The sequence below is a fragment of the Panthera pardus genome, unplaced genomic scaffold, assembly GCF_024362965.1.
Source record: "Panthera pardus isolate Hobbes unplaced genomic scaffold, ASM2436296v1 HiC_scaffold_17, whole genome shotgun sequence".
Taxonomy (NCBI): domain Eukaryota; kingdom Metazoa; phylum Chordata; class Mammalia; order Carnivora; family Felidae; genus Panthera; species Panthera pardus.
In genome coordinates, this window is record NW_026526732.1 from 9,169,840 (window position 1) to 9,187,288 (window position 17,449).

Below are 17,449 nucleotides of genomic sequence, written 5' to 3' on the forward strand. Positions count from 1 at the left end.
CGAGCAGCGAGGCCTGCCCTGCTCCCTGAGATACTCCGCTTGGGTGGTCCGGTTCCACGGACGTTTTTAACCGCACGCTCGTGTGCTAGGCGTGAATGGAGCTGCGTACCGCTCGGGCCTCCCCCCGCTTCCTGGTCCAGGGTGCCACGTTGACAGAACTCGGCACGTTCCTACATGTTGAGCGATTGTACTCGTTTGGTGTTTGCGTTGGTTTGGTTTTTTTCCCTGCGTTGGTTTAAAAACGGGTATTTTTATTAGATTATCTGCTTAACAGAGGCATGGAGCTGTGGATTAATAGGTATACAAAAAATGGACCCTGAACTCAGTCGGTAGGTATGGGTTATTTTAAAAACGTATTTAATAAATCCAGTCAGCATGCCAAGTCTGGATAAATTCAGTATCTAAATTGTTCCAGAGCTCGTTAGCCCCATCAGCCACATGCAAGCGCGATGATACTGTTCCCCTCCCCTGAAAGTCAAGTCCCCAGATCTGTGTGCTAAACAGAAAACAAGGCCACATCCCACTTGAACCTCTGTTCCCAAATCATGTTTCCTGCCTGAATCTCAGCCAACCTCCAAGACGGGTAGTGAGATTCTACCACCAGTCAGTTATCAGAAAGGGAAGTAGCGGGAGACAGAAAGATCCCGAACTCCGCCTTCAACGGTAGGACCTGGGTCACAAAGAACTCTGATGACAGAGTTCATATTTAATTTCTTTTCAGTTTGGTGTGTCCCTAAAGAAACATGCGATATAATCTGAGGGTGCTGAGGTTGGAGCTGACCTGGAAGGCGACTAACTGTGTGTGTACATGGACACATGGAAGGACATGGAAGGACATGGAAGTTAGAGAAGAGAGTTGCCTGAGGTCATAGTGCTCACCAGGGCCCGGGCAGGTTCTGGCTGTGTGGCATCGTAAGCCTGCTCACACTTGTCTTTTTGAAGATCCGTTTGTTTATCCTTCCGTGTCTTTCCAAGGCAGCACATGACACTGCGAAGGTCCCGCCTTCCCGTGAGTAGGTCATCAGGGGTGCCCTGGGTGCTTTCCGGGGCTCCTTCCCGCACCCCAGCCAGGCTGCGCGTGTTTTCTTCTCGATGCCTTTGGAGTCTGTGTCCTTTTCTCAGTTGCTCCACCTGATTCTAGGTTTGGGCCAAACTACCAGGCACTAGAATATGGTCCTTAAGTAGGAGGGGTTGAAAGACACTTGAGAGGTAAGCTTGTCCGAAGCCTTCTCTCCCACCGCATGAGCAACATGAGTCTCTTCTGTGGGGCCCGGCCCGTCCCCGTCCCCGTCCCCGTCCCCATCCCCAGTGCTCTTGCTGGGTCTGCCTGGATTCTAGTCCAGGGGCCTGACTTGACGGGGGGCCTCCCAGGCCAGCACCGCACAGCCAGGCGAGATCCTACGGTTCCGGAGGCAGTGAGAGAGCTGTGACTCTGTGTGCCCTTTGTTTCCAACATCACAACCTGTGTTCAGCTGTCACTTGAGGTGGAGTCAAGTAGACTTGTCCCTGCATTTTCCATTCCAAACTGCCATGTAAAACACTGCTGAAGCAGAAATGAAGGAATATTCTCCACCCCTGTTCAAATTCCGCTTCTGTGTTGCGTATCTGCTTTAGTAAGCCAAGGATATTCGAGGGGAAGGGTGAAGTGTGTTTTTTCAGGAATATTGGATTTCCCTTGTAAGGAGGACTTACGGGTTGGTTTTTGGAATGGACTGAAGGAAAGCAGGTTAATTCAAGTGTGCCATTTTGGGGAAGCCATAGAAATAGAAGTAAGGCTCTAAAATATACTCTGCGGGCAGTTACCCTGGAGTGAGAAGATTCGTGCCACAGAGACGTGTGGCAGATCGGGGTACCCAGGGTCAGGCGTTTCATTGTGCAAGGGTTCTGTCCACAGTGTGGTTCTGGAGTCTGTGATCTGCTTTGCCAAGGGGGCTGGCTGCCTCATAGCAGAGGGGAAGAGAAGTCTGAGCTGTGGCTGCGGCTATCAGCAGGGGTCTGACCCGGTGGGAAGGGAGGTGGAGCAGACAGAATCCTCTCACACTGGTTGGCACCCAGGCTAAGGCTCCAGTTTGGTGCATGGAGTGGAAAGACCAGATGCTTCTGTATGTGGACCTTTCATAGGTCGCTCTGAGACCACCCGAAGAGGAAGGCAAGGCAGGTTTTATATCCAGATGCTGAGACGGAGGTTTATAGAGAGTGTGAAATTAGCAGGATTGGGTATGGAAAACCTGGTCTTCAGATCAGCGTTCCCTGCACTTAGCTACCCTGACAGGACTTAGGCAGGGTTCCCAAGAGACTTGGGAGTCAGCACAGAACCATCCAGGTTCTTCCACATGGTGCCATAATGGGGCCCCGCCCCCCTCCCCCCATGGGAGAGTGGAACGAGTGGGATGGGAACAGGTCCCTCCTGGGGGTATGATGACCAGGCTCCTGGAGCCCCAGCAAGTATCTGGTCCCCCAGCAGAGGAGAAGACACGCTCCCAAGCAGGAGTCTATTTGGAATTTCCAATTTTATTTTAAGCAAATGCTCCAGATACCTGATTTGTCATTTCTCATGTGTTTGGGTCTCTTTCGCTTTATGACATTTGAAGAATGGTAACCTTTTTATATAGAGGCTGAGCATTGTATGTCATGGGACTCAGCATTTAAACTGCAGCAAAGCCCTGGGACTCAGTTGTGATGATGTGTAACAGGTGTCCCCAGGAAGTTGCTTTTCTGTTCCTAAGACAAAAGAATAACCAGGATGGGATTCTGTCTGTAGTGGACCACAGGAGACTTTTTCTAGTGCTGTGGAGAATTTTAAAATGTGAAATCCTTATGATGACCTAGGGTTGAATTACACCTTCCTATATCAGAATTCCAAATTTCTGGAGGTTGAAGGAATGCTAGTCATCCCTTGGTGTATGAAGCATAACTCCCCCGTCCCCCCTTTCCCTGGAAGTTTGCCCCCATCTTTCTCCTGCCTCTCTGGGGACTGCTGTTGCCCTGTTTCCAGTTAAGCAGAGGCCTGGGCCACTGAGAAGCAGAGACAGGCAGCCAGGGAAGACCCAAGTATTCCTTTGCTTCACATTAGTGACTTTCAACCCCTTTTTCATGGGAGCACACCTGACAGGGGCATTCACACTGGGCCACACACTCTCCCTGGTGTTCCCTGGTGGGGTCCGGCTGTGTGTGCTCGCTCCACCCCAGCTGGTTGTCTTTACTTGGCAAAGCGTGGGTGGGGTAAGAGGAGGGGGGGCAAGAGTTTACAAGGTCTTACGATTTTCTGAGATTTAAAGTTAACCCTGAATCTGCTCAAACGTATGTTAAAAATAAGCCATTCATGGCTTTGGAGGAGCAGCCTCTGTTGGTAACAGGTTCCCTGGGATGGTGCAGGAGAGGTGTGTGCAGTGGGACCGGGCACCCGGCACCTGGCTCTCCTGGCGACCCTGCTGTGCCGTGTGCCTCCTGCCCTTCCAGACGTCAGCCTCTGCCCCTCTGTCTCATTCACGCAGGTGGTCAAGACCATCGGCCTTAGGGAAGTGTGGTACTTTGGCCTCCAGTATGTGGATAATAAAGGATTTCCTACCTGGTTGAAACTAGATAAAAAGGTAAGTCAGAGTTAACTATTCACAGGATATTTGGGTGTTGGTCTGCTCTGCTAACTTTGAAACTGGAACACCTTCTTCTGTCTTTTGTTTTTTGTTCTTTTTATTTGTGTAAAAGTTTCTATAGACAAAAAGGTTACAGGTTTCCAGTAAATGGGGATATTGGTTGGAAATTAGATCCTGGGATTTCTCCTTACTGCCCACTCATTGGAGCATATGATAGTTAATTGCTTAGCTTTTAGTTGACCTTAGTTTTTTTTCCCCAATGAGATTGTTAATCTTCTAGACCATGAATCATTCACTGTTTTGTAAGAACCTGTTGTTGCTTTGTTTGAACCTGTGATAGATTATCTTTCAACTCGAAAGACTGGATAATTCCATTAACAACTGTAAAGAAAAGCAGGAAGCTTAAATGTGTTTTCCCCACACAGTTTGAAAATGTCCCTTTTCCCAAACCTGTGTCTTCCTCCCATATTACTATGGCAAGCCTGAGGGCAATTAGAGATGGCAATAGGCAGGGGGGTACATGAGCAGTTATTAAACATAAGTTCCGTGGTCCATGGCTCGACTGGCCGCGCGGGCAGATGCCAGGTTCACAGGTCACTAGGCAGGCCTTTCTGAATTTGAGTTCTCTGGAATTGGTAACATTGTTCCCAGAAGTTGGGGCTGGTTCTAGTGGCTTGGTGAGTCCCTAACTGGCTGCTGCTAGACTTCCAGCTAAGTATGGGAGGGCGATAGGACTTTAACTGGCCCTTTCTCGTCTTACGTGCTAAAAAGGTGACTTTCGGAGTGAACGCTATCTCCTGAAAACTGGCCTGCATGATCCTTTTGAGCCGGTGGTTATGACCTGTGTTTAGGGAGCTGGGGTGGGGGGGGGCGGTCTCATCCTCTACACTTGGCAGAGGGCATTTGGCTTTTGTCGTCCAGGTGTCTGCACAGGAGGTCAGAAAGGAGAATCCTCTCCAATTCAAGTTCCGGGCAAAGTTCTACCCCGAAGATGTGTCTGAGGAGCTCATCCAGGACATCACACAGAAGCTTTTCTTCCTCCAAGTGAAGGAGGGAATTCTCAGCGATGAGATTTACTGCCCTCCTGAGACCGCGGTGCTCCTGGGCTCCTATGCTGTGCAAGCCAAGTTCGGAGACTATAACAAAGAAACGCACAAGTCTGGGTACCTCAGCTCTGAGCGGCTGATCCCCCAAAGGTGAGCACAGGGTGGCCAGGCCCGGACGAGAGTGGCGGGTTGCACCCTTGAAGGGCATAGGTAGTGTGTGTGAGCAGAAGCAGTCGGCAAGCACGAGGGTAAATGCTTCTTGAGGCTGGGGCTCTAGCACCCGCTAATCTGCGTGCTGGCCCGCGTGTGCTCTGGCCGGTGTAGGCACTGACCCGCCATGGCCTCCCCTCAGGCACTGATCCACCTGTACAGGGTCTGTGATAAAGAAACGTAGCAGGATGGGGACCATTCCTAGCTCTCCCTAGCGTATAATGATTTGGCCCCATTAAATCTGTCTGTATTCACTGATGGTCACATAAATTACCCCTTTTGGAAGAAGAGGCCCCTGAAAATATAAAATACCTTTTTAAAATTCTCCAGCGAGACTGGGTATGTCTCATTCCAGGTTCTAAGTCTTTCAGGTCGTTAATGGTCAGAAATGCTACGCATCAGGAAGTAGAAACACTCCGTGTGGTCTTATTTGAAAGAAAACTCTAGGTTTGCAGGTGAGCGGTGGCCTGCTGCTTGCCTTCTGTGGCCCTTTGTGGTGACAGTTCTGTGCCCTCTTCCTTTGCAACCCAGAGTCATGGACCAGCACAAGCTCACTAGGGACCAGTGGGAGGACCGGATCCAGGTGTGGCACGCGGAGCACCGCGGGATGCTCAAGTGAGTGCTGGGCGGCCCCTCCCTCCCGCCCGGCTCCTTTGCATGGAGTTCAGTTGGGGTCCCCAGGGTGGTGCTTCAGGAACCCTGCGGGGCTGCAGCCTGGGTGCCACAGAGCAGTGAAAGGTAACGGTTGCACAGGAGGTTTTCCCTAAATAAAGCCGGGTGTTCCTGACTGGGGTAAGAAGCAATTTGGTTCAAGCTTAAGGCCCTAAAGTCTTCTCCCTTGTTTGTTTTAGAGGAGAGACCGTCTCGTGTCTAAAACACTGTTCTAGTCAAGGGGGAAAGAGCATTATTTTTCTTTCCTGTCATAGAGGTGCTGGCTTGTTCATTGTCTGTAAGGTGTTTCCTTTCAAAAGTGTATAAATGGGAAAAAATTGATCCCAAGTGAGAACCCCTTGCTATTCAGGGAGCATGAAGGAGGGACATGATGTGACATGTGGCTATTAGGTGTAAGAAGCGGCCACATTCTGTTGCCCTGGATTCCTCATCTCGGGCGTCACGAGCAATTCTCTGTCCACCCCCCAGCCTCAGAAGCTCATTTACAGTTTGGGCCTCACAGCCGTTGTGTCCTTCGAGTATCCTCTGTCCCGGGCATCTCTTGTTGGAGGGAAGGGACTCAAAGCCTAAGTGGCAAGTGCTGGTGAAATAGACAGTGGGAGTCCCTGCAGCAGTGTGTGGGCAAGAGAAAGATCATGCCTACCGATACGATTTAAAAGGAAGATCTTTGTGTCCAGAGAAAGTAGCATGAGTCCGTTCAGTCCTTTCAGAATGTCTGAAGTGCATTGGTGGTCAGCATCCAGGACAGCTTGGGGCGCAGGCCTGGATAGTCAGCAGAGGGGCAGCCGCTAAGCCACAGCTGTGAGCCCACCCTGCACAGCCTGCCTGAGGCTGAAGACCCTGGTAGCAGATTCATGGCTCGGGATGCGGCTCTAATGACCATGCTTGTTTGTTCCGCCCGCTAGAGACAGTGCCATGTTGGAGTATCTGAAGATTGCCCAGGACCTGGAAATGTATGGGATCAATTACTTTGAGATCAAAAACAAGAAGGGAACAGACCTTTGGCTTGGAGTTGATGCTCTCGGACTGAATATTTATGAGAAAGATGATAAGTGAGTTGAACTTTGTAATTATCTTCGGTGGGTGGGGTATCGGGGCTGGAAACGGTGGAGAAAATGGCATCTGTGTGTGTAGTGTGTTTTGACACATTTGTCTAGCGCATGACTCTCTAAGGGCTTTTCAGCTGTGATGTGCCCACGTTGTGTCCGAGGTCAGCTCGAGGTGTATGCCGTTTCTCTTCCGTCACTGTAGCCTGTTCACTAGCCCTGGTGTGTGCTGACCCGTGACCCCACATGCCAGAGCTGCAGGAAGGCCTCCTCTGCCCATCTGCTGAGGCCCGGCCACCAGCTGCCCATAGGCACCAGCACACCCACAGATACCACCCAGGCAGCCCTAGCTGTGCTGGTGGCTTAAGGCTTGTGCTAATCCAACCAGGGATGGTTACAGTGCTATCAGAGACCTTAAGGTTCTGTAAACAGTGGCTTATGTACAGACAGTTTAGCTAAATCCTCTGAGCCTGTGAGAGGTATCTAATTGCCCCGTGCTAGCTGTGTGCACTGAGTAAGGTCTGCAAGAGCCAGAGCCAGTGTGGAGCCAGCTGGGCCCTGCGGCTTCCTTTGCCCTTCCCTGTGGTTACAGACACTGCACATGGGTGTCTGCTTTCCGCCAGGGAGCTAGATACACAGAGAAAAAGATCTGAGTCAGCGGGGGCAAGGTCTCCATGGTGTCTGTGGAGAACACATCTCCTCCCGTCGCAGCTCTTCTCCATGTCCGGGCTCTCGGACCCCCCCCCCCCCCCCCCCCCCCCCGCCAAAACCCTCTCTCTGGCCTCCATGAAGGCCATGCTGCTGCCCACGACTGGTGATGTCACGTGAAGAATCTGTCTTCTTGCCAGAACCCAGGGTACGGATACCTTTGACTTGGGTCAGGCAGAGGCCCATGGCAGGCCTTCCCAGACCCTCCCCTGAGTGCCAGAATTGGAGGAGGACGGTCACTCTTACTGGAAGTTATGGTTCCAGTCAGGGAGGACTCTGGTTACGGTGTAGGACCTGATACGCTTATCAGAGAATGGCAGGAACTCCCCCAAGAATCTAGAAGTGAGTTATTGAGGACTCCTGGTGTGCTGCTTCCCCAAGTGTGCTGGCAGCAGTGTTGTAGGGAAACGTCAACGGTCCGGGAGACTCCAGAAACCAGCGCCTGGTCCTTCCGGAGGCGCCTCAGTTGGAGCATGGTGGCTGGTAGCGGGCGGTGCACACACAGTGAGAACGCGGTGCCCTCGTGGGAACGTGTGTGGGAAACTGCCTGTGTCTCTGCACTCATTTCTTGAATGAGCAGATTTTGTAACATAGCTGTGGCCGGGGCTGTCCGGACAGGTTTTTCCAGCTGCAGGAAACAGCCACGGGCAGGAACTTGCTGATGTCAGCTGGTAACTACCTCCAGCCCACGTTAAATGTTAATTTTTCCCCAAGTAAAAATTAGAGTTGCACGGCTCATTCAGTCGATCCCTGCTCTCCTCCCTCTGCCCCCACCCCCAGTTTACCAGTGAAACTGACAGTCCTCTCAAAGGGGTCTTCTCCCCAACAAAGACTGGGGCGTAGGGCGACCTCACTTCTGCCTCGGAGGGCACCCCTCTTTTCAGTTAGGAAGAAACCAGCGGGCCCAGGTGGTTCTCCTCGCCAGCAAGGATGGACAGCTTGCTTACCAGCGCCAGCAGGACCCTGCCTCGAGCCTGAGCTGCGCCGGGACAAGTCCTGGCTGTGGCGGGTGTTGGGTTACCCCCCTCGGTGCAGGGCCAGCAGAGAGAACTGATGTTCATGGAGCACTGTTCATGTGAGAAATTGGATCTTTTGAGTATGTAAGTTGGGCGATGAGAGACTTAGTGCACCTGCAGATAAACAAATATACCTTTATTATCCCTTTTTAGAACTAAATATATCCTGGTTGGGAAATGTCTCTTGAGGTCCCTTTTCAGTGTGTACGTAACCACGGAGTGGGAACGCGTGGGACGGAAAGCATCTTAGTCTTTTTCATTCTGTAAACCGTAGATGAAGAGGAAACAGAGGAAGTTCCCATTAGTGTGTTATGTGATCCTGCCTGGCATCGTCAGACCCAAAACAGAACCGTGAGAGGAGTGCGCCCTTGCCCCCGCGTTTTTCAGTCCTGCGAGAGCACCTCTGTGCTCCCAGGGCTCACCCTCCCCCACCCTCCTCTCCTTGCAGCCTTCCTGGTCCTCCCAGGGGCAGGAGTCTGCGCCGTGTGACTCTCTGGGCCCTTGAAGGGAGCGAATGCTGCAGAGGGCTGTAGACAAGCTGGGGCCAAACAAGGACCAGTGTCTTTCTCCCTTAAATCTCTCGCTCAGAGTGGTAAATCACACACACTAATCTATACTTGTTTTGTTAGCTTTATTATGTATATAGTAAGCCAGTGGTTATTGTTAGGTTCTATAGCATACTGGTTATATACGGCATAGGTACACTACAGCATATAGTATATACGGTACAGGATCGTAAAACTGTAATACAGTATATATAGTATTTTATGTATCATGTAGATACTTAAGAAATTATTTCCAGTTTCTAAAATTATGCTCATAGACACAATATGTTAATTTCGCCTCCACCCCCAACCCCCCTTTTTGTGTGTATGTTACATCTTTGTGCCTTAGTGCTAACAGGTTACCTGTATAAGAGAGGAGAGCAAAAGGCAGTTCTTTGGATTTGTGGGACTTTTCTTTTACCAGATATGCAATTGTCAGCTACTTCTCTCCTTTCTGGTCTTTGGAGCCCCAACTTGAACGTGGAACAGAATTTCCGGAAAAACCTCCTAGTCTCTTACAGAGACCGTTGAAGGGAATACAGCTAATCCACTGAGAGTACAGAGTTTAAAAGTTCCCCTCAGACTGGCGGAGAGGAGGGTTTGGCCTCTGCGTGTCTGGATGTGCATGAGGGCCGAGGGAGAAGCGGTAGGACCTGGTTAGGAGTGGCTGGCAGGAGGTGGGCACAAGGGACGCGTGGGGACAGTTCCTTGACACGCCTGCCCTGCCAAGAGGTGGCGGCACGCCTGGATCGGCCCCTGCTGGTTCAGATCAGGATGTTTGCTTCTGTTGTAGGAGTGCCCGCAGAGCCGTCTGTGGAGCCCACAGTGACCTCCAGCCCCTTCCAACACCCCAGACCTTTTCTGAATGTTTTCAATGAAAAATTTCAAGCAAACCACAACACGGAGAGGGTTTTATTGTAATGTCCCATGCCTGCAGAGATTCTGTCCTTAGCGCTTCACTGCTCAGCCTCACGTCACTGCAACCTCGGGCCCCTTTCTTCCAGATACATTTCAGAGTAAATTGCAGGCATCTGTGTGCCTTCCCCAAATGCATGTTGTTTACTAGAGCTCTTGCTTGTCTTCTGATGTAATATTCAAGTACATTGAAATGCACACTTCTTAAGTGTTCATTTGTTGAGTTTATTTTTTTTAAGTTTGTTTATTTTGAGAGAGAGAGAGAGAGCAAGCAAGCAAGAATGGAGGAGGGGCGAGAGAGAGGGAGAGAATTCCAGGCAGGCTCTGCACTGTCATTGCAGAGTGCAACGTAGGGCCCGAAGTCACAAAACGATGAGATTGGACACTTAATGTACTGAGCTACCCAGGCAGCCCCATTTGCTGAGTTTGAACAGACATGTGCCTGAAAAATTCAGACTCTTGTCAAGATACAGAAGAATAGTATCATCACCCCCCACCTCCACCTGCATACTTTGAATTTAAATTTTTTAGCCACTTATTTTTTTTCATTTGACATCATTTCAGACTTTAAAATTGTTCCAAAAGTAGCAGGTATGAAGAATTCCCATATGCTCCATGTGCTAACATCTTACATAACCACAGTCCAGGTCAGTGTTGACACGATGCTTTTCACAATATACAGACCCTATTTCCATTTTGCCCAGTTGTCACTAACGTCCTTTTTCTGCCCCAGGATCCTGCCCAGACTCACACCTGCACTTAGTTGCCTCCTCCCCAGTCTTGACCTTGACACTTTGGAAGACTGCTGGCCATTAACTCTTTAGAAAGTCCCTCAGCTTGGATCTGTGTTGTGTTTTCTCAGTTAGATTTGAGTTTTGCCTTCCCGGGGCCTCTCACGAGGCAGTGCGTGGTGTGGGAATATTTTACCACTGCTGGTGGTGTTAACTTTGGTGTCTGGTCAGGGTGCTGTCTGCCAGGCTTCTTTGTGAAGTTACTGTCCTTCCCTTTGTGGTCAGTAAGTACATTTCAGGCAGACACTTGGGAACTATGTAAATACCCTGTTTCTCATTATACTTTAATCTTTTCTAGCATCCATTCGCAAGTCTTAAACAATTATTACTGTGGTTTTGAGGAAACAGTGATTCCCCCCCACAAAAAAAAAAACAAACCAGAACATTTCTTTTACATGTATGGTTTCTGAACAGAGTCCGTTTTCTACTCATGGATATTTTATTCTACAGGCTATAATCTATTACTATTATTATTTTGTTCAAATTAAGATTTGCCTTTAGGATCCCTTTTGAGTTGGCTCCTGTGCCCTTTTGATATGACCCCATTTTTAATTTTTTTTTTTTTTGTTTATTCATCTTGAGAGAGAAATTTGTGGGGGAGGAGCAGAGAGAGGGAGGGAGAGAGCAAATCCCAAGCAGGCTCCACTCTGTCAGCACAGGGCCCGATGTGGGGCCTGAACCCACACAACTGCAAGATCATGACCTGAGCCGAAACCAAGAGTCCCAAGAGTCAGTCGCTCAACCAGCTGAGCCACCCAGGCACCCCAGACAGACCCCGTTATTTTTTTGAGCACTTCTTCACTTCCTGGCTCCTCAAGATGTTCCAGGATCATCTTGTACTTTTCCTCCTCCAGCCCTGGAATCAGCTGTTTCTCTAAAGAGCTCTGGTCCCTGTTTGGAGAATCCCATTTTTTAAAAAAATATATAGTCCTATCTCTGATCCTACAGTTAGGTTTCTGAACGGCTGTAAACTGTTATATGAGGTTCCAGAGTCTTAAAAAGACCGACTTTACAGACACCGCAGAAAGCAAGCAGAGGGCTGGAGGGCATGGTGACCGGACGCCTGCCCAATCCTTAAAATTAAAAGAAAGATGCCTGTCTAACCTGAAGGTCCAGGTTTTCTAGGATTAGAACTGTTTTGAGAACCTCATATAAAGCTAGGAGCCTCAGGGCTGCCTGGGCGGCTCAGTCAGTTAGGTCAACTCTTGATTTCGGCTCAGGTCATAAACCCCACAGTTTGAGGGTTTGAGCCCCGCATCAGGCTCCACACTGATAGCCCAGAGCCTGCTTGGGATTCTGTCTCTGTACCTCCCCCACTCACACATGTATGCACACTCTCTCTCAAAATAAACTTAAAAAGAAGAGGCAGAATCTTAAAAAAAAAAAAAAGAAAGAAAGAAAGAAAAAAAGCTGAGCACCTGAGATCCTTACCTCCTTGGCATTCTGAGTGTTGGAAATCTGGCTGCAGTGGTGACTGCACAGGTGAGAAATGAGAGCCCTCGTGCTGTGGAGCGGGTGCTACGAAGCAGCAGATGTCTACCTGTTGTCCCCCTTACAGCCATGTAAGGACCTGGGTTAAAGCCAGCAGTGGGACTAGGTGGTATCCTGAGTTCCTTTCCGGTGCTCAGAGGCCTACAAACAACGTCACCTCTTTGCTCAGTAGCAGAGTGAATGTCTTGCGTGTCTGACTGTGTGAGGCATGTTGGCCAGATACGTTTTAGCAGGCATTGGTGACCCTGGAGGACAGAGCTGTAAGAAGGCGAATGCCAAAAAGGACTGGCCAGTGCCCTGACCTCATTCCTCCAGGTGTGTGGAACTGCTGTGTCCCAGAAGAGCCATCTGTGAGGCTTGGTGTCCTCTCTTGGCCATCAGAAGCCACCCTGCCACCTTGACCTGGCTTGTCATAGCAAACCTACATTGCCCATCAGTTTTTATTTAAACGTGTCGGTAGGCAATTGGTTTCTCTCCATCTCTGCTTATTTTCTAAATTGAAAGTTTTTATGAACTGGGGGAAAGGTTGGGTTTTGATGGTAGGATCTTTGGATGGTGGTTTGAGGGTCTGTCATTCTAGATGGTGTCCATGGTAATATGTCGAAAGCATGGGGCGAAAGAGATGAAGAACGGGCGGGTCGTGTGGTAAGAGCCATGTGGTTGGTCTTAACCCTCTGGAGAACTTCTCCTGGGAATGCTAAAGAGCCAGAGTTTGAGCCAGTGGTGGGCTAGTAGCGACCAAGCAGGGAAGTGCTGGGGCTTTCCTCAGGGGGTTGTGGGCCTCGTGCTGTCGTAGAAGTTGGAGGAGGACACGGGAGGGTGTCTGGCCAGCCGGGTGAACATGCCATGCGCCCCTAAGATGAGACCCAGAAGAGCAGAGTCCATACCAAGTCCTCATCAGGGACCTCAAACAACTGTAAATACATGCAACCCAGCCCTGGAGCACCTAATACAATGAGCAAGTCCTGACACATGAAGGGGAAATAGACAACAATAGGTAAGAGTAGGGACTTCAGTACCCCCCTTGCAGCCACGGACAGATGATCCCCACAGAAAACGAGCAAGGCACTCTTGGAGTGGAAGCACACAGGCACTTTTCTGTTTCCATCAGCAAGCAGCCGCTCTGAGTACAGCATGCCTAGAAAACCTAAGACATGAACTTTGACATCAGAAAGCTTACCTGCCTGGTCTTCAAAGAGCTCAATAAAAACGGAGGAATTGGGAAAACACGAAGAGAATAGTTGATGTAGCACAAGAGACTACAGGGCAAGAAGAGGCAAGGCTGTTGAAGGAGGCCGAGCTGGCCTGAGGGTGTATGTTTGTGGTGTAGAGCGGGGAGCTCTACTGGCCAGGTGGGCCGTGGGACGGGTGTTGAGGGCCTGAGTGTGAATCAGGAGCTCCATCGGAAGCCTCTTGGATGCTAAGTCGAGGCCCCTGGATTCCATCCTGTGGAAACAGGATTCCTGTGTTGGCAGTTTAGAGGAGAATGGATTGACTGTAAGGGAAATGAATCAGACCCAGTGGCTAGAAGTGGGGTTCTGGGCACAAGGACCCAGTTAGGCTACAGGAGATGGCTGTGCAAGCTGTCACAGGGTGAAAGGGTGCACCGGGTTGGGAATCCGAGTTGACCTGGAGCTTACTGGCTGGGGCGGCCTGGTGCAGGTCTGCTGGAGCCTGGACCTGACCTCACCTAGCACAGGTAGGAACTCCGGTAACAACGTGTGTTATATACTGTGCTTCCTGGGCTTTATACTTTTTCAAATTGAAATAAAAATTCTAAGAATAGATTTGCAATCCAAATACACATCTAACTATCCCCTTCCCTCTTTTTTAACCTCAGGTTGACCCCAAAGATTGGCTTTCCGTGGAGTGAAATCAGGAACATCTCTTTCAATGACAAAAAGTTTGTCATTAAGCCCATCGACAAGAAGGCTCCCGTAAGTTTCTATGGATTCTAGGCGAGGGGTTATGGTTTTCTTATAGCCAACTATGTTTTCCGGGTAACAGTCTGATTTCTCTGGGACAAGGAGCTGGTGATATTCAGGATCCCTTGTGTGGTACAGGGTAAACAAACTGCCAGCAGGTTACACTGAGGGTCAGGGACCCCTTGCATCATGTGACTGACTGCTACAGGAGAGGTGTGCTGGGGCCCAGGTGTCTGTCAAAAGCTAGCTGACTGTATCCCCTAAGTTTTCAAATGGGCTTCGTTCCTTATGAAGAAAAGGAGAGTTCTGAGTCATTGACCAAATGATAAGCATTTCACGAAATGTTGCGTTTCTGGGCTTGTGAAATGTTCGTTTTCCTGTGGGAAAACCAACCTGCCTCCAGATGGTGTACTTGGGGTGGGGGCTCTCGTCGGCACCTCCCTGGAAGCCAGTTGGGGCACGAGTCTCAAGGGCCTGAGTTGGCTTTCTGAGCCATCTTTGCAATTTACCGCATTACGAAAAGTCACACCTGCATCCAGAGCACCGCGGGTCCTCCTGTCCCCCACCTACATTCTCTTCCGGGACTGTGCCCCTCTGCTTTTCTCCAAGCACCTTCTGCCCCCTCCAGTGCGCTTTACGCAGGTGCCTTCGCGTTGGAGCTGATGTGGGAAGTGGGTCCTTGCAGAGATGAGGCTGGTGGGACACTCTTCCTGGGAGGACTTAGCTAGAAAAGGGACTTCATTTCCTGCAGTCTGAAGAGCGTAGACTGTTAACTAACAACCGCAAAGACCGGTGTGTGCGGGAAACGCATTCGGTTTTATCGGTGATTCTGCTAATGTGTAAGCTTTCAGCTATTTGGTGAGAAGATTTGAGACGTACATGCCGTAGTGTGACGGAATGAGTGAGGATTTTGTCTTCTAATCAGAAATCTGGTTCTTAAAACTGTCACTTAAAGGATTCTCTCATCCCGTGAGCCTGTTATGATTTTTACAGAACTGTAGATCGTAAAGGACTTTGTGTCTTGGTTACAGTGTTGGGCTTAGAGAGGCCAACATGGGCTGTGGTCCAGGCCAGGGCGTCGGGAGCCTTTCTGGGCCGGGGCCCCGCTGGGCAACGAGTGACCCACGTGGAACAGTGAGCCGCGTTATTGTCCAACTGCCCCTCCCCACGTATCAGTTAGTCTGGCGTAAGTGAAAAACAGACGTCTTGACGCTGTTTGTGAAAGTATTTTCTCCTTTATTGAAAACGTTTCCTGCTGTTTGTAAACTCTTGACCCCCTACTCTGTGGGTAGTTGCCCAGTTATTTACAATTAAAACAGCATTTAATACAGAGTTGCGAGCTCCATGGTAACAGGCCACGTTAACATGCAGCATCGCAGCCCAAGGGTCACAGTGTCCCCATGTTACCATGGGCCCTGAGGTGGGGCAGTTGGGACAGTGAGAAGACCCTCAAGTCCTTGGGTAGGCTGCCGTCTGCCCACAGGGTGGTGCTCAGTTTTCAAAACTGTTTAAAGAAGTTTGGCAGAAGCAAGAATACTGGACTGGACTACTTAAGGATTAGTGTGTGTGTGTGTGTGTGTGTGTGTGTGTGTGTGTGTGCGCGCGCGCGCGCTTCTTAGTTCGGCTTAAGTTTAGCTTTTGAAAACCTGAAGAATATTTCCTTTTTTTTTTTTTAAACTTATTGTCAAATTGCTTTCCATACAATACCCAGTGCTCATCCCAGCGGGTGCCCCCCTCAATGCCCACCACCCACTTTCCCTTCTCCCCCACCCCCCATCAACCCTCAGTTCTCATTAGTTGAGTCTCTTATGGTTTGCCTCCCTCCTGAATATTTCCTGATCTTAAAATTCCAAGCAAAGGTTGAATCAGCTGAGCATACTTTTACTATATACTAGTTCTGTGTGGGGCCGCTGATTAAAGAAAAGGCGAGAGAAGCACTGGTTGGTGGCATACTGCGAGCAGGCTCTTGTAGGATTGTGCACACAGCATGGGGTTCCCGTCCTCATGGTCCACGTTCTAGTGCAAGAGACGGGTGAAAACAAGTACCGTGCTTTCCGGCTGTGAATTCGACAGTGCGGTTATATTTAGTAACAAATCAGGGTGAGGGGACGGGGGACGGTGTGACCGCTCCAGGTGGTTGGGACTGCCTCACCAAGAAGGTCGACCTTGTCAGGCTCCTGTCCGGGGGGGGGGGGGGCGGGGGGGGCAGGGGTTCCAGGTGAGGAGCTGGTTTGAGGGGACGCGTCCCCGTCCCCCTCTGCACCTCGCCAGGGTCGCTCTGCTCCTTCCTGCCTCTGCGGCACTGCCCAGCTTCTGGCCCCGTACTCAGGGCCGTAGAAAATCCCGTCGGCCCAGAAGACAGACAAGGAAACGCCAGAGGTCCGGGCTGGCTCGCTGGTGTGGCTTAGGATTCCTTTGCTGAGGCTGACTCGTGGGGGGCAGTTTCCGTGGCAGGCTCACAGACGAGCCACTGTCGCCCGGGCTCCTGGCGACCAGGCGTGTCCCTTCTAAAAAAGCTGGCTCTCCTCCTGCCGGCTGGGACACTGCAACGAGCACGAGAGTGCTCGGAGCCTGCCCCCTGCCCGGTCATCCTGCAGGGGCAGAGACCGGCTCTGCCTCCTTCAAAAAGGGCTTTTTGTCCCTGTGGCCTCATGGAAGAGTGAGGGCTCCGGCAGCTACCTGTTTAACTTAGGAAAACCGCCGTTTGCCCTGCCTCCTGGAGGCTCCTGGGGCTCCTCGCTTCACAGCTTTCCGGCTGCGTTTCCATCTCCTTCTCTTGTATCCTTAGGGACTTGGATCCGTTCCCTTGAACTCGCCTCATGCCTCGAGTTTCAGGTTTAGGACGTCCGTTCTCTCCAGGGTTGGGAAAGTCCGCCCCAGGTCTAGTTGGTGGTGTGGTTTTGCATGAGGAGGCATGGGCTGGGTACTTGGATTTAGAAATCCTTAAATAAATACTGGTTTCAGTTTTTGCTTTTAACTTGAAGTCGGAAACCAGCCTCCTTCAAAGGCAGCGTAGGAAATTTCCTCTGCTCTCAGGCTGTGTGCAGAGCTTGACTCAGGGTCACCTGCCGCCATGACGCTACCGCAGTTTCTGTCCCTTGACGTCTTTGTAAGGAGGAGTTGGTGCTAATCGGAGCTCCTTTGCAACGCTTAGCCACAGTCGACATCTTTTTGGGTAGCATGCCCGCGCGGCCCTAACAGAAGATCGTTTTCTCTTGTGTAACAGAGATAGGTGCGCGGTGAACACACCTGCTTCTCCCAGCTCTGCAGACACTCCCTGGGAAACCCGATGACTTCGTCACAAGTGTGTGGAAGCCCGAGGAGAGCCCCCCACCCCCGGGAACTCCGTGGGCTCTCGGGTTCAACATTACTGTCTTTCCAGCATTTCTGGCACAGATGAAAAAACAGAGAGGCTACATAGGGCCTTCGGGGGCGTGTTGCTCAGCTCAGTGGCATGTCCCTTCGGGTTGCAGAAGCTGCTGTGTCTTTGT

At 50.5% G+C, this 17,449-nt stretch overlaps 1 protein-coding gene across 1 annotated transcript in view; it reads left to right on the forward strand.

Moving 5' to 3' along the window:
- EZR (ezrin) overlaps positions 1 to 17,449 on the forward strand; it is a 50,893-nt gene that overhangs the window by 26,928 nt on the left and 6,516 nt on the right. The window contains 5 exon segments of the mRNA XM_053904312.1: positions 3,495 to 3,590; positions 4,515 to 4,789; positions 5,381 to 5,464; positions 6,427 to 6,573; positions 13,874 to 13,970. Of these exon segments, the coding sequence (XP_053760287.1) occupies positions 3,495 to 3,590; positions 4,515 to 4,789; positions 5,381 to 5,464; positions 6,427 to 6,573; positions 13,874 to 13,970 (699 nt within the window).